At 38.4% G+C, this 16,187-nt stretch overlaps 1 protein-coding gene across 1 annotated transcript in view; it reads left to right on the top strand.

Annotated features, from left to right (window-relative positions):
* Rnf150 (ring finger protein 150) overlaps positions 1-16,187 on the top strand; it is a 227,251-nt gene that overhangs the window by 115,371 nt on the left and 95,693 nt on the right. Inside the window, exon 2 of the mRNA XM_046459568.2 lies at positions 13,669-13,919. Coding sequence (XP_046315524.1) covers positions 13,669-13,919 — 251 coding nt within the window. The remainder of the gene's footprint in view (positions 1-13,668; positions 13,920-16,187) is intronic.

The following is a 16,187-nucleotide window of genomic DNA, read 5'->3' on the forward strand; positions in this document are numbered from 1 at the left end:
ATAGCAGCAGGTGGCTAATGACTATTGTATTAGAGAGCAAGCCCTATAGAATATTTGATAAGTTCAGTAATTTCTGTAAATGCTATCTGCTCAATAAGTATATAATAAAAAAATCAGTCTCTTCTAAGGAAAGAAAGAGGAAAGAAGGCTGGACTCTCCAGCGGATAGGCAGTTTGGATGGTGGTTTTCAGAAACTATATGTGACTTATAGTCATCATCCAAGCAACTGGACTTAGAAGATATACCACAGTGAATTTTGCCTTTATGTATAGACATAAAATAGCAGTTTAAAAAAATAAATAAATACATGGAAGGAAGATCAATAGAATAGAGGAAGGAAGCAGGGAGTGGGAAGAGGGGAAGAAAAATAGAAATAGTGGGGATTGAAATGGAGCAAATAATATTACATGTGTGTATGAATATGTCAAAATGAATTCCACTATTATTCATGACTATAATATACCAATAGAAACATTTAAGTATCTCAAAAGAAGAAAGTATGAATAAAGGATTCTAGAGCAACTTCTACTGAATAATTTTTTTAAAATTTTAAAAAGTAGAGTGTAGAATTGTTGTGTCTGTATTGGGTGGCTTTTTTTTTTCTGTTTGTAAACCAGTTACAAATTAAAACATGGTATTTAGGAAGCAGAGTGTATTGCTGAAGCATGAGCCAATCGAGCTAGTATTTAGGACATCAGAGAACTATGAAGAAAAAAATAGAGAGACAATTTTTTGCCCAGTCTTAGCTTTGATTTCCCCATAAACAAGATCTAGACAGAGATTTTATGCCAGGCCATTTATTTGAGAGAGAGTTCCAGGAAACACCTGTTTCAATACGGAGAAATATAGCAGGGAAGGAAAGATGTCAGCAAAGGATGTGTCATCGAGCAAGTCGCTGTGATTAGTGATGCTTAATCCCACTTGGGAACTTGGGAAATGGTGTAGAGAATGTGCTGCCGTTACACCAGCCCAGGGAGCAGGACTGAGATATCAGTGCACCCACTTCCTAAGTCATTAGTTTAGGGGTGCTCCCAATTCCTTCTCTCTCCTCACCCACTGGCAGAATGAGATCTGGTGATCAAGGAAGGCCTGTTAGGCAGAGAAATCCAGTGCCAGAACTGGAAATTCAGGAAAACATGCACTAAAATACATGGGCTACAGGTTACAGGAGAGCAAGGGGCCAAATCTATTATAGACCATCTCTGATGTATAGTGTAGAATGTATTGAACAAAAGACAGGAAGGTGTGTTTCAGATATTTTAAACTGTTTCTAAATATGTATTCGACTGCCTAAGTCGTCTTCCCACACTAGGCCTGAAATCCTGTCAAAATGCGCCAATTCCCCTGCTCTGAGAACTACTGATGGAGAAAATAAAGACCAGTGAGACTTACAGACTTTTCAAGTACCTATTAGTCTAAAAAGCTTTTCATACCAATGTTCATCACAGCTAGTCCCTACAATTTACATATCAGAACAAAGGATATGCAACATTTTCTGCTTCTTTGGAACTTGACCTCTGGTCTTTGGGAAATCTATTTTTCATCCACCAAGGTTTATCATCAAGTTCTATCCCACTTTTGCTACATTTGCTCTGATTATTAATAGTTAGTTTTTAAACTGACTTAATATTACTTGTTGAATTCATAATCCATGTTATTTTACCATAGGGGAAAAATAAATGGGGATTCCCAGCTTTTAGAAACCAAAAGAGTAAACCTCATTTGGCCTTAAAAAAGGGATTTTCCAATGTGAACTTTTAATGAAGGGATTTCTGACTTCTAATTTTCAAAGACTAATGCAGATAACTGGTTGAATGCTGAAAGGAAACACAGAGATGAATCAAATAATGGGACATTTAATAAATATGTATTAAAGAGGGAATTCCAGATCACTTCTGCCAAGCAAATAAGCAAAAATTTTGAGAAGAAATACTTCATGTGTTTTCCTATTCTAGCCAATGGTATGGGATCATACATCATAAACATCTAGAAGTTCATTTGATCCAAGACACTGAGATTGCTTTTAACTGTAACTATAGGTTCCTGCCATGGATTACCAAAAATAATCTAATTGTGAATAGTTATGATTTTTGTCAGTAGTTCGAAGAAAGACAAAACACAAATGCATATTTTCCTTTATTTGACTGCTTCAGACTAAAAATTATGCAATTGTCATTTCTTAACTCCATGAGAAATTAATATGGACTAGGCCAGTAATTGCTACCTACCTCATTTTTTTTTACCTTGAAGATTAATTTTCTATTCATCAGCCTTAGAGTTTCCTTTCCTTGACCAGTGTGAATAGGACATTAACCACTTAATGTTGCAGAAATGACATGTTGGTCAGCTTTTCATAATTGTCACAAAAGACCTCAGATAATCAACTTATAAAGAAAGAGAGTTTGATTTTGCTTAGTTTGGGAAGTCTCCATCCATGGCAGTCAGACTGCATTTGAACCTGTGTCAGACACCATATCATGGCAGGGGCTCATGGTGGAGAAAATTGCTCACCTCATGGAAGATGGGGAGCAAAAAAAAAAAGGTGGGGTGACAGGAGTCCCAATATCTCCTTCAAGGGCATGCATCAGTGACCTCACTTCTTCCCACTAGTTTGCAGCTCTTAAAGGTTCCACTACCTCCCGATAGGCCACAGGCTGGCAACCAGGACATCAACACAAAAGTCCTTGGGGGGACCTTTATCCAATCATAGCAAGGCAACTTGCCAGCCTTGGGCTTCCAGGTCCCACCTGTTTTTTGGAGGGCTCCCTGCAGGACTCAAGTGCTCTCAGTTGTTCAAAAGCTCATCCTTGTTTCTGGACACCAGTGGAAACAAAGTTTAATGTGCTCCTCTCCACCCTGCCTCTTTTGGTCTAAATTCGGGTTTTGTGGTATTATAAATATTTATTTGATAAATTATGTCTGTGAAGGTAACAATCATTAATATTTACTAAGCATGTATGTTTGACGTTCTTTGTGTGCATTCTTCCATTTAATTCTAACTCAATTCTTTGGACTAGGTTTGTTTACTATTAGAGTTCTGAAAGAAATGATCCTGAAACTCAAAGGTTATGAAAGCTCTAATAAATCTTCCAATGCCCCTTAGCTAGAAGTTATAGAAAATGATTCTTTTAAACTTTATTTATGAGATTTATCAGGAAGAGAAAAATTGCTAAGGAATTTTAGTTTTTCATAGTCTCCTATCCCATGATTCCATGAATCTGCTGCTTAATAAGATTTACATTTGTTCAAACAAAAATTAGCATTAATAGCATTTTATATATAAAAACAAAAGGTTCTTAAACCATGATTATTTTGCTCTAATAAAAACAGACACCTGATTAACTAAAACTGAGCTCTTTTAAAATCAATTTAGTATTTTATAGTTTGTTTTATTTCAGCCTGGACTCTATTGTATCATTTTTAACTGTTTAAAGTTGTCACAAAAACTAGAAGTAAATTATTTTTGAGTCTGACTTACTGAAAATGTTCCAAGAAAACGCCACAGATGGGGCCATAAATATCATATTTTATATTCATCACTCCTATTACAGTTCACACAAATTCATAGAAAATTCTACACACTGTACAGTGGGAACATAAATGAATTTTTTGCAAAAGCATGAGTCATTTATCATGCCAAGAGTAGCTGAGGAATTGACATCAGTGTGTTAATTAAGTTACTAGACCATTCCAAGGGAAAATAAAATTGGCTATTGTTAGCATCTTCTTTCAAGATCTTTTGGCCTCATAAAAATTAGTAGTTATGACAGATCTCCACTGAGAGGATCTGGTGTGTAATTAAAATGCATTTCAGTAAGAGGCGGTGTTTGACATATTTCAGGTTGCAGCAGAGAATTTAAAAGTATGCATTAGCCAGTATTTACACAAAAACCCAGTGAAAGCTTTCTATTTTCTATTTGGTTTGTACAGCAGTTCATCAATTTGGTTCTTAAGAGATGAATTTTCAAACTCCTAAATTAGTCTTATGAATTTAAGATTTTAATTCCCTGGAAATAATTTTTATTGCCCAAACTAAGAGTGTTTTAGGAAACATCCTTTGCTCTAGTCAACTTTTTCATGGCTCTGACAAAGAATAGTTTTAGAGGAGGAAAAGTTTATTTGGGACTCATCGCTTGGGAGGTCTCAGTCCATAGATGGCTGACTTCATTCCTTGGGTCCTGAGGTGAGGCAGAACATGTTGGAAGGTGTGGAGGAAGAAAGAAGCACAGAAACCAAAAAGCAACCAAGAAGCAAAGAAACTAACCTCAGCTCACCAGGGACAAAATATATACCCCAAAGGCATGTCCTTAGTGACCTACTTCCTCAAGCCACACCTTACCTCCCTATAGTTACCATCCAATTAATCCATGCAAGTGCATAAATCCATCAATGAGGTTAAGGCTATCATAACCCAGGCATTTCACCTCTAAATTTTCTTGCATTGTCTCACACATGAGCTTTCGGGAGACACCTCATATCTAATCATAACATCCTTCCTATCCCTAAGATGTGTGATAATGCATGGATTTCATGAAAGATGTATGATTTGGGGTGGCAGCCACTTCTCCTTGGGTTAGGAAGCTTTAGAACATACATGGAGCTACACAGAAGGAGAAGCCATTCATAGTCCACGATGCCTGTAGAATCGTGTGTGCCAGGTAGATGACAATATATCTTACACAATATCGACATTCTTTTCCAAAATATATGGAAACATTAATGGAGAATTCTGTTATGAATTCAAACAAATTGGAGTAAAATTAACTTAAGAGACCACCTAAAAAATTACATGAAAACATGATGAGATTCAGAAACTCTGGTTTGGAATTACAAAGACCTAGATTCTCAGAATTTGGGGTTTTGTCACTACCTGGTTATATAATATGGGCATGAATGGCAGAAAGCTCAATCCAACGTACCTTTAGAAAATAACTACAAATCCCAAAGCTGAACTGACTCAGATGTGGCTTGATAAAGGCTCAGCTCATATCCCCAGGATGTTTCTTCCCTGACTAATGGTTCTCTTCTTTGGTGAAGCTCCCTTCTTGGAGTTTGATGCTAAAATAACTCCCAAAGTTTAGCCTCACAGATGCTCCTATTTAAAACCACTGGGAGAAGAGGGATTTGCTTTTCTCATAACTCAAAATTTCTGCATGCCCTGCCTGCACCTGAGCCAGTCACTCCCTGGATTCGACCACCATCACAGAGGGGTTTGTACTACATTGTAAGCAGAGGAAGGAGGTGTGGTTGCTGCAGATTGTGTATTTGGCAGTGGAAAGACAAGAGTAATGGTAATAATAAAAGTTAACATCTATTTAGTGGTTTTTATATGGCTGCCCCTGTGCCAAGTGATTCACTGTAGATTACCTCATTTCATACAGGACAGGATATTTCCCGCTGGTGGGTATTTCTTCCTCAAATACTCCTGTGGTTAAGATCACTAATTGAGAATGTGGGTGGGAAGGGATTGGAGCAGTTCCTGGGGAGACATAAAGATGTGAGGTCATCCTTTGGACAAAGGGAGAGGGGGCTCAGAATAGAGTAGGACAGGGCAATATTCAGTGTTCACTTGAGGATAAGGATCATAAAGTTCAAGTGGAAACAGATGGTTCGTGAGATTTTTCTTCTAGCTATGTTCACATGATAAAGCAGAAGCACAGAAAAGGCAAAATTTATAGGGCAGGTTCTATGGAGAAATGAAAGAGCAAGAAGCTAAGAGTATTTTTAATAGAGTTTGAAAGTGTGAATCATGTGATATCTGCTGGTAGGAGAAGGGTGAAGGCAGGAGAAGGTGGATGGAAAGAAAGGGGGCGGTTAATGAGCAAAGAGAGCAGGAAGGAGAGGAAGTGGCATTTGGAAATCCATGTCTTTGAAATCAGGATTTCATCATTGATGCAGTTTCTAGTGGCAACAAGGTCCAAGACAAGACAGCAGGAACATGTGTCTGAAGGGGACAGGCAGGAAAGGTTAATGGAGGAGGAGGGTGAAAATTGGCAGGCCAGAGCTCCAGGTGGGTTATCACTGTGAGCACTGGAGTCCTACTCTGAGGAGGATGGTTATTAAACTAGCAGCTGAAGGGGAGGTAGAGGAGACAAGCAAAAGGCTGACAGGTGGCAGCCAGGAGATGGGGAACAGGGTTATAAATCCAGCAGAGGGAGTCTCACAGGATAAGTGGTATTTGAAGGTAGATATGATGAGGCGAGGAGTCATGGTCTGCAAGTAGCAAGATGGTGCCCCACCAAACCTCCTTCTGGCTCTGAAGTCTGTGGAGTGTGGTTTAAAAATTTAAAAAATAAAATGTTTAAGAAATCTGAGTCTCCCCTTAACCATAATTCAGAGAAAGCAGTGTCCTCCTAGAGCATCCAGCTCCATCAAAACTAGGAAGTGAATCATCAGGGAGGTGAGGGGACCATTCCAGAAGACACTGAGGCTGTTAGGGAATTTGTGGACCAGAGACATAAATTTCGAAGAATCGCAGAGGAAGGATTTTGGAGCAGGAAGTCAGGTTGGATTAGATGGTGCACAGAGCAGCCAGAGCCATAGGATCTGGGTGACAATTTATGACCTGGGCAGCCTGAACTTCAGCAGGGGCCTCAGGTGAAAAGGTAACTGGGACTTATTCCTGAGGCAGCTGAACAATCGTAATGTTTCAGGGAGCCTAAGGAAGGAGCAGTCATTAGTTATAGCTTGGTGCTTATTTATTTATCATCCATGCTTATTTATGTCTCTTCTCCATCCCCTGGAGCAACAGAGCTGTCAGACAGACTTGGCTTTGTCTCAGTAAACAGGACCCAAGCAGAGTAGCTGGTTCTTCCAGGGAAACCACAGCTTGTAGGCGAGTTAAAGTGACAACCCAGGAGTACCACCATCATTAATGACAGTGCAAAATGAGTAGGTATCACCTGAGGAGGAATGATTTTTAAAATGAGCCACAGATATTAAGTAAGGGGCTATTCTACACAAGAGAAGGCAGAAGTGGTGAAAAGGAACCAATGAGGAATATTTAGTATCAAAAATACTTTTCAATACTATTCAGCCATGAAAAGGAATAAATTGCTTATTCGGGCTTGCGTGGATGTTAAAGGCATTATGCTAGTTGAAAAAAAAGGGTTACATGCTATTTGTATTTACAGAACATTCTAGAAATGAAAAATCTTAAAGATGGAGGATGTATAAGTGGTCATCAGAGGTTAGGGGAGGGAAAGGGGAGAGGGGGGGAATTCTTTTGTGGTGATACAATATATTAATTGTGTGTGTTCTACACATGTGATAAAATATCACAGAATTACAGTCGAAGACATTTTAATCATTCATACATGCAGTATCTGGTGAAATCCAAGTAAGTTCTGTAACTGTTAATTGTGTCAATTTCCCATTTTGATAATGCACTATAATTATATCAGCTGACACCACCAAAGGAAGTTGGGAGATGAGGTGGCATAAGGACCTCTGTGCACTCTTTCTGCCACTTTTTGTTAGTCTATCATTACTTCCAAACTGATTTTTCTTTCTTAAAGTGAGGGGAAAACAATAAGAACTATGTAGGACAAAAAAAAAGGAGTGATAGCAATACGTTAATAAGAAATCATAGGGGAGGAAAAATACAGGAGGTAATGTTTAAAAAGTATGAGATCATATGTTTAGAATTAAAGATAAAAATGAAATATCTTAGGTTGAAAACGTTCATGTATTACCAAAATAGCTAATGAGTACTCACAACAGACATCATGACACTTAACGAACGTTAAAGACTGTTCTGAAGTAAAGCTCCAGGTTATAGGGGAAGAACAGATCACTCCCAAAGAGCGAGAGTCCTGATGACATCACACCTCTCCATAGCAGCAACACCGGGCATATGCAACCATCGGGAATATGCTTGCGGTTAACTATACCAACTCAAAGTACACCCAGCAGCAGCTGACCCAGCTTGAGAGAAAGACTGACCAGACAGAAGAGGAGAGAGATGGAGATTCTGAACGCAGTCAGCAAGCTCAACCAGCAGAGCTGGGCAACAGAGAGATTAAGCATCAAGAGACTACATTCCTTAACCATAATGCAACAACAAAAAGTGATTACAAGCGAATAACTGAAAAATCACGTTTGGAAGCCAAATACATATTATTAAATAGCCAGCCTTTAGTTTAAAAATGACTGTTTCTATAGAAAATTTTCCATCAGATAGCCTTCTTCAAACAGGGCTCATGTTTATCAGTTTATTCTTGGATATTTTACGACTTCTGCTGTTACGTATGGGCCGTTTTTTCCATTACATTGGCTGGTCAGGTATTACTGGGGTATGGAAGGCTCTTCATTTCCATCTGTTCATCTTGAACCTCGCATTTCACTAAGCAGTCTCCTGATCTTAGCAGCACTGACAAGCGCTGACCCCAGGCGATGACAGTTTGCGCTCCTCCTTTCCAAGACTCGCCACACTCGTTTGTCCCTTGCTCCAGCTCTGACTTCTGCTTTCACTGTTGGCACATCTCATCTTATTCATGATTCCTGCTGGAAAACCTCTAATGTCTTTCTCCCTTGCAATGTAATGTGTCTGAATGATACTCTTTATCACATTAAGGAAATGTCTCCTCTGATTAAGAATCAGGAACGGGTGCCATCCTCAGCAGATGGCTTCCTTCTTTAAGATGCTGGCTGTCCCGCCTCTTTCCAACTGAAGTCACTTAGAAAAGCAGGTGGAATTTGAGGAGCAAATATTCAGTCCTCTTCCAGATAAGAACCTGGATTGGAAAACATCACTTCTGCTCACGTCTTGGTGTCCAAATATTAATCACATAGCCAATTCTAGCTGCAAGGGAGCCTACAGATTAACACTTTTTTTCTGGACAGCCTGTTCCTAGCTAAAGCAGTAATGCTACAGGGGAAAGGCAGAGTAAAGACTGGAACATAACAAGCTACACAACATAATCATGTGCTTTATTCCTTAAACTTGTGAATGTCCTAAAAATTCAATATATTTTCTGACTTTAAGTCATCCTCACAGCCAGGTCTGGTGCCACACCCTAGTGACGTGAGAGGCTCAGGCAGGAGGAATCTCAAGTTTGAGGCTAGCCTCAGCAATTTAGCAAGGCCTTAAGCAATTTAGCAAGACCCTGTCTCAAAATAAACAATGAAAAGGGCTGGGGTTTGGCTCAATGGCTAAGCACCCCTGGGTTCAATCCTTCCCCCCAAAATAATCATCCTCATATTCCCAGAATAAAGCCCTTTTAGGAATGAAATTTGTTTTATTGGATTAAAACTTGTTTTATTAGAAACAGAATTATTGGATTCTGTTTGGGAGTGCTTTATTTAGGATTTTTGCATCTTTGTATAATAAAAATACATTTGTGGGTGCAAAAAGTAGCAATAACACTGTGTATACTTACATGGTACTTTGCAGGTTTTAAAATCATTTCACATACATTTTTTTTGGCTTGAGAATATGTCATCATCAGAAGCTAATTAAAACACAGTTGATGTGAAGTGTGTAAACAGAAAATATCTACAAATAGAACTCTACAAGCTTTTTTTCTTTTTTTAACAATTGCCCAAATCCTAAAGAGCCATCAGTGAGACAGAAGAAAGTTCTGATTATGGGGGAGAGAAGGATGCAGGGGATGGAAGAAGGAGATTTGATCCCATGAACACAGGGAGCCACGTTCACATCCTCCAAGGTGCACAGGGAAGAACATCTAGCACTCTGCTGGTGTTCTGGACATTTTTCATTGTTTAAACAACCTGGCTTGAATATACAAATAAAGGCTTTCTTGTCATTGAACATTCTTTGGCTTTGGATTCCTTAACTATGCCTACCAAATTAGATTATGGCAGCCGAACACTCTCGTGGGTGAAAGAAGCACTTCAAAACCCAAGATTCCCTTCTTGGCCTGGCACCCAGGTGATATGTGTCCTGTCCACACTTTCTCCCCTAGGACTGGGAGCTTTTACAGCACACACAGTAATTACATAACAGCAATTACCACTCAGAAGGATGAAGTACCTTTGGGAGACAAATAGATGGCAAGCTTGATGGAACTTTTTGAACAAAAAGAGGTGCTCAGATGTCACTGTAAATATAGAATTTCCCAAATAACTAGGACTCTTTTGTACATTTGGAAGGTACAAAATATGCTCTCAGTTAACTTCTCTCCCCTGAACTTTAGAGCCTCTGGTATGTCATAGATGCATACTACATAGCTACTGAGGGCAACATTATCCTTGAGATTTCTCTCCCCCACCCCACCTGGCCCTGGTTCACTCCTTTCCTGCTCACACACACCCACGGGTGCAATTACACTGCAGAAACTGGAACATTCTGCTGAATTCTCCCTGACTCTGTAGCTACATATTCTAAAATGAAGCAAAGGTCAGGAATTGAGAGCTCACATCAATGAACATGTCTCATTTGGGAAAATTAGTTCCTGGAGTAGATTTTTGCTCTGAAATGTATGCATCAATCAGAATGGTAGCTCATCCAAAGCTACTTAACATGTACTGATTTTCTTTCTCTCTTTCTCCCTTTCTTTCTTTTGGAGCCCTAAATTCCTAAACTATTAATAAAATTCACACTTATTTCAATAATAACTTTTACCTTGCACGGTACACAGTCTAAAGAATACTACCCCTGAATCACATCTATTTTTACCATCATCAGGCTTGGGAATTAATTATGAATGTTAAAAATGAATAAGGTTGAAGTCCAGATGAACAGACGTGCCCTGCTGTCATCTGCAGTTTGTCTTTCCCAGTGGCTGGAAAATTCACAACATTGGTACAGACAACCCTAGAGATGTCACTAAGCCCTTGAGTTTAAAACAGATGCTTTAAATAGTTCATTATACTTTACCGCAAGAGAAAATGTTTTCTCGGATCTCTGAGAATGGATCATAAGTAATTGAAAGCTTTGTGGAGATCCAGAAGTTGATTGCCAGTTTTTAGAGTGCTGAACTGGAGTTTCAAATATACCATCCAGTTCCAGAAACCAATTCTTAACTGTTAAGACTCTGTGGTCTCTGAAGTGTAAGTACAAATGGGAAAATTCTAGAGTGGGAGCAGGGGAAGTGGTGAGGAGTGTTTGGGCCACCGGAGAGGAAATGAGTTGAAAGCTGTAAAACTGAAGGCCTGGTGCAGGTTCAGCAGGTCAGCCTCACAGGGAAAAGCCAAGTGTAAAATATGCCCGAATTAGAAGAATTAGGGTGGAAAGAAATCACATCCCAATGCTCCTGTTTTCCACCTATGCATGAGAATTCAGTAAACAGTGTGTTGCTATATTAGATAAATATTTGAATAGAATCTTGGGTGGAGGCAAACTTTTTTTTTAATTTGTTCTTTTTAGATGTACATGACAGTATAGTGTATTTGGACATATCACACATAGCATGGAGTATAACTTTCCCTTCTTGTGGTTGTACATGATGTGGATTTTCACTGGTCGTGTGAACATAGGAAAGTTATGTCTGATTCATTCTGCTGTCTTTCCTATTTCATCCCTCTTCCCTTCCCTTCACTCCCCTTTATCTAATCCAGTGAACTTCTATCCCCCCCCCATTATTGTGTGCTAGCATCTGCATATCAGAGAGAACAGTCAGCCTTTGGTTTGGGGGGATTAGCTTATTTCACTTAGCTTAATAATCTCCAGTTCCATCCATTTACCAGCAAATTGGAGGCAAATTTTCTAAGTAGAATATCAAAATTGGAAGCCACTAAGCAATCTATTTATGAAATTTATTGAAAAATATAAAACGTTTGTGTACCATAATTAATCCCCAAACACCCATCCTCAAAAAATAATTGAATTCTAGAGAGCCTTAAATAAACATGCCTAAAGAATATAAATAAGGAAATCAATGAAAAATTATGATCCTACTGTTGCTTAAATGTCTCTAAAATAAAGGCAGCACCAGGATGAACCAAGCCAGATTAGTGCAAGACACAAAGAAGATCATGTTTCTGTAAAGACAAAACCTGCCAGTAGCCTTAATCCCTCACCAAACCCCAGACCACACGCAGCCATTAGCCAAAGTAAACACTAAAGCAGAAGGAGCCGCAGAATCCTTAGTAAATTCTGCAAAGTTGGAATTCAAGCTGTGAGTTTGAGTCATTCTCGGAAACAAGGTCCAAACCCAAACACTCTGTGGCTTTATGATTTTGCAATTGTACCAATGTAAAGTTCGTAGGAATTTTTTTAGATATGTAATTGATGTAGCATGCAAGATACCTTTGTGTGCAGTTTTGTTTTTTTGTTTTTTTTTTTGGTAATGATATATTAAGTATTTCATAATCACAAATCAGTGGTTCTAACCTAGTTTGCTTTTAGAATGTTTGTTCAGCCTGAGTGAAATATCATCGTGGAATGTAGGTTTGAAAACCTGCATAAAGAACCAGATACAATGAAAGGCCTAAGTGGCTTCTAAGAGGTTTGCAACACCCTGAGCCAACATAGTTTGGTTTCATCTGCCTGGCTGACCTCAGCATGTGCATAGGCCAGCTTTTAGTAGGGTTTAATTTCGTCCTGAATTTGCAGCATTCTAATTGCATATTAGTTCCCTTTAATTTGTAGTCGCCTCAAGTAATGGATTGCCCCAAATGGAGTGGAGCTTACATCTTTCTGGTGGATTTAAATTAGGGTGATTCTTGGGAACCTATCTGGTAAAACTGACATTCTCTTCTATGTATTATCTGCCACAATGACAGGTTGGGTTGGGTCCTTTGAATCTGGTGTCTTTTCCTGCTTAAATCCACCCTCCCACATAGAGATCCCAGAACTCCTCGCCAAAGAGCTGCCCCTTACACTGTCATGAAGCATGGGGACAATGACCCACATAACTCAGACTCAGTTACTTCAAATTGTCCAAATAATAGGAGCAATGTTGTAGGTGTATTGGATAAAAATGTTTTTAAAAAATTCGAGACTGTTTTTTCTTTGCTTGGGATGAGGTTGCACAGCTGTGTCCAGTGACTTAGGTTAAAATAAGCAGAAAATCGCTCTGAGCCAGTATTTTATGTTGGCAGATCATATCAGAGGTCTTTAAGAAATTTTGGTTTGGGGTTGAGCAGGTACTCACAAAGGAAGAAAATTGCTTCGGGAACTTTTGTTTTGTTGTTTTGTTATGGTTTAGGTGTTGTTGTTTATTGTTGTTTTGGGTTGGGTTGGGTTGGTGCAAGGGCTGTACCACTGAGCGGCACCTACAGTCCCTGGAAACGGGACACGGAGATCTGTGCGTGGGTAATCCCAGCGTCTGTGCAGGGGAAAGGAACAGAGCACTCAGGATGGTGGCATAACACTGGACATGTCACCCTTTGCCATGGGGTGTAAAGTGCCCTTTGCCCTCCTCAGGAGATCTGGAGAGCACATCACACAACTGTAAACCAGGCTGGAAGGAAAGGGTCCACCTGTACCAGACCCAGGGTCAACATCTCAGAGTGGAAAAGACGGCCTGATTATGGCCTCACTGGTACCAAATCATGATTTCAACTTAAGTTCTTTTTTTGTGTGTAAGACAGCCGCGTCTCTAGGTAGCTGAAGAAAGAGAATATGACTCAGTTTCCAGCTGTTAGGTGTTCCCAGCCCCGCCAAGAATGCTCAAAAGCAGTGTCCCCTTGGGTTTGCATGGTACTTCATCCAGACGTTTCCACCTCACCCCAACTGCTGCTTTCTTCCCCCTCTCTACCCAGGTGTCGAAGACATCGTGGCCATTATGATTCCTGAGCCAAAGGGGAAGGAGATCGTGAGCCTGCTGGAAAGGAACGTCACCGTGACCATGTACATCACCATTGGGACCCGGAACTTGCAGAAATATGTGAGCCGCACTTCGGTTGTGTTCGTCTCCATCTCCTTCATTGTCCTGATGATCATTTCCCTCGCATGGCTGGTCTTTTATTATATCCAGAGGTTTCGATATGCAAATGCCAGGGACAGGAACCAGGTGAGTAGCCCACATTTTTTTAAATAATAGTAACTTTCACAAATTCTTGCAAAAGCAATCAACATTACTGTATAAACTTTGAAAGATCACAGAAAAGTACCAAGACAAAAACAAAATTACATGTTATTCTTCCACTCAGCATAAACATAATCCATATGTCCTATATCGTTTTCAGATATTTTTCAAAAAGACGTATTTTGATGTTTTTCTGGTATTGTTATGTAAAATAGAGATAATTGTCTCAAATCCTGCTGCTCATTTTTTGGATAATAATTTAACTGGGCAGAGAATAAATGGTGAATGAGGTCATGAACAATGATGTGTTAATAGGCAAATAACACATAGGCTTATGTATTTTAAAAAAATTATAACACATTTAACTCTGTACCCTTCTCTCTCATTTCATCTTGGAGATTATCTCAGAGGTGAATTTGTATTGACAGACCATGCTGCCTTCTCATTTCTGATGACTACATAGTGTTTCAAAGTCTGCATTTTTCACATTTATTTAGCCAGGTTCCATTAATAGACATTTTTTTCTCTTACCAAAAAAAAAAATGTAAACGTGATGCTAACCACATTTGTGAGTGCATTTATAAAGTAAATCCTAGAAGTTTAGTGATTAGACCAATAATACATGTACTTTCAAAACTATGATAAATATTGACAAGTAGCTAAAAAATGTACCAATTTGTACTTTAACCAACAGTATATACAAATTATTTTCCCATCTCATCGCCCCCCCAAAAAATATTTTGCAGATTTTTATTGCGTGCCATCTGATAAATTAAAAATGTCACCACATTTTGGGGGATAGAAAGGTTAGCTGAGCTGGACAGCACTTTGCCTGTCATGCCAGAGGCCTTGTGTTTAGTCCCAGGACCAGGGGAAAAAAACAAAACAAAACTGTCTTTACATTTTTCTTATTAATCATTAAACATTTTTTCAAGTACAATAGGATAAGTGAAGTAATTTCTGTGAAGTATTTGTTTATATTATTTGAATCCTTTTCAGTTCCATTTTTTTAATAAACGTGTATAAGATCTTTTAGGAAATTAACCTTTTATGATATGATGATCAGTTTTCCCCCAACTCATCATTATCTTGGATTTATGGATGGTGTTTTCTCCATGCAGAATCTTGGGGTTTTTACACAATTAAAATTATGATTTTTTTATGTAGCTCCCAAGTTGTTCATAATCAGGTCTTCTACAGGCCAAGACTTCATTCTCTTATGTTATCCTGTACTATGTTTTAAATTTCCCTGTAAGGTTAAATATTTAGAGAAATTTTTTCAGTGTAAAGAATGAAGTTGAGGAGGAACATTATTTTCAGGAGGGCTACCATTTTATAACTGGTGTTTGTTGATAACTGATCTTCCCTTCATATGCAATAGCCCCAATTAACTTACATTGAACACCCCTTTGAACTGTCTCTGTGCTCTCAGGACTAGTCCACTGTCATCTGTCAGGACCAGATTGATCTGAGTGCTCTAGGATGATATCTCATGGCTGTTTGTGCTAACTTCCTTATTGCTCTCTCTGCAGTTTTTTCATTTTTCTTTATAGAAATTTGAACTCAATATCAGTCTTTTAATTCATAAGGCAGTTTAGGAGAAATTTATGACTATATGATGTTGAATCTTTGTATCCAAGTATAGTTTATATTTTTCCTTTATTCAACTCTTCTTTTTGTCCCAGAGCACTTTTAAATACATATTAATCTTGAACATTCTTTTTTATATTTATTCTTAGACACTGATTATGTTTCTTTTATAAATTTATTTTTTTTTCATATTTTTGTACGTTTGGCACACTATTAAATAGCATCACTCTCACCACCTTAATAATAATTATAATAATACATAGTATTGATTGTATACAGGCATGTGCTAAGAGCTCTCACTTAATTTGTATATTTAAAAGTCTTTAATAACTTTATAGTAGGGATTTTATTATTCTCATAAAGAAGAAACAGCACAGGGAGGGTAGGTAACTTTCTCAAGGTCACAAAGTTTGTCACTAATAGAACCATGGCAGGACTTCAGAGTCCATGGTCTGAATAACTACATTGCCATACTTGTGATTATTTATATTAATTTCTCAAAATTACATTAATAACACCTACAGTTAGTGATAATTTAGTCCTTTCAAATTTTAAATGTACTATTTTTTATCTTATTTCATTGACTTGTATAATAAACAACAGAATAACCAAAAATAATATAATGAAGATATGGCTCTTCATGTAATATTTTTGGGAATATCT

The sequence above is a fragment of the Marmota monax genome, unplaced genomic scaffold, assembly GCF_021218885.2.
Source record: "Marmota monax isolate L192 unplaced genomic scaffold, Marmota_monax_Labrador192_F-V1.1 WCK01_AAM20220418_F8-fsc00039, whole genome shotgun sequence".
Taxonomy (NCBI): domain Eukaryota; kingdom Metazoa; phylum Chordata; class Mammalia; order Rodentia; family Sciuridae; genus Marmota; species Marmota monax.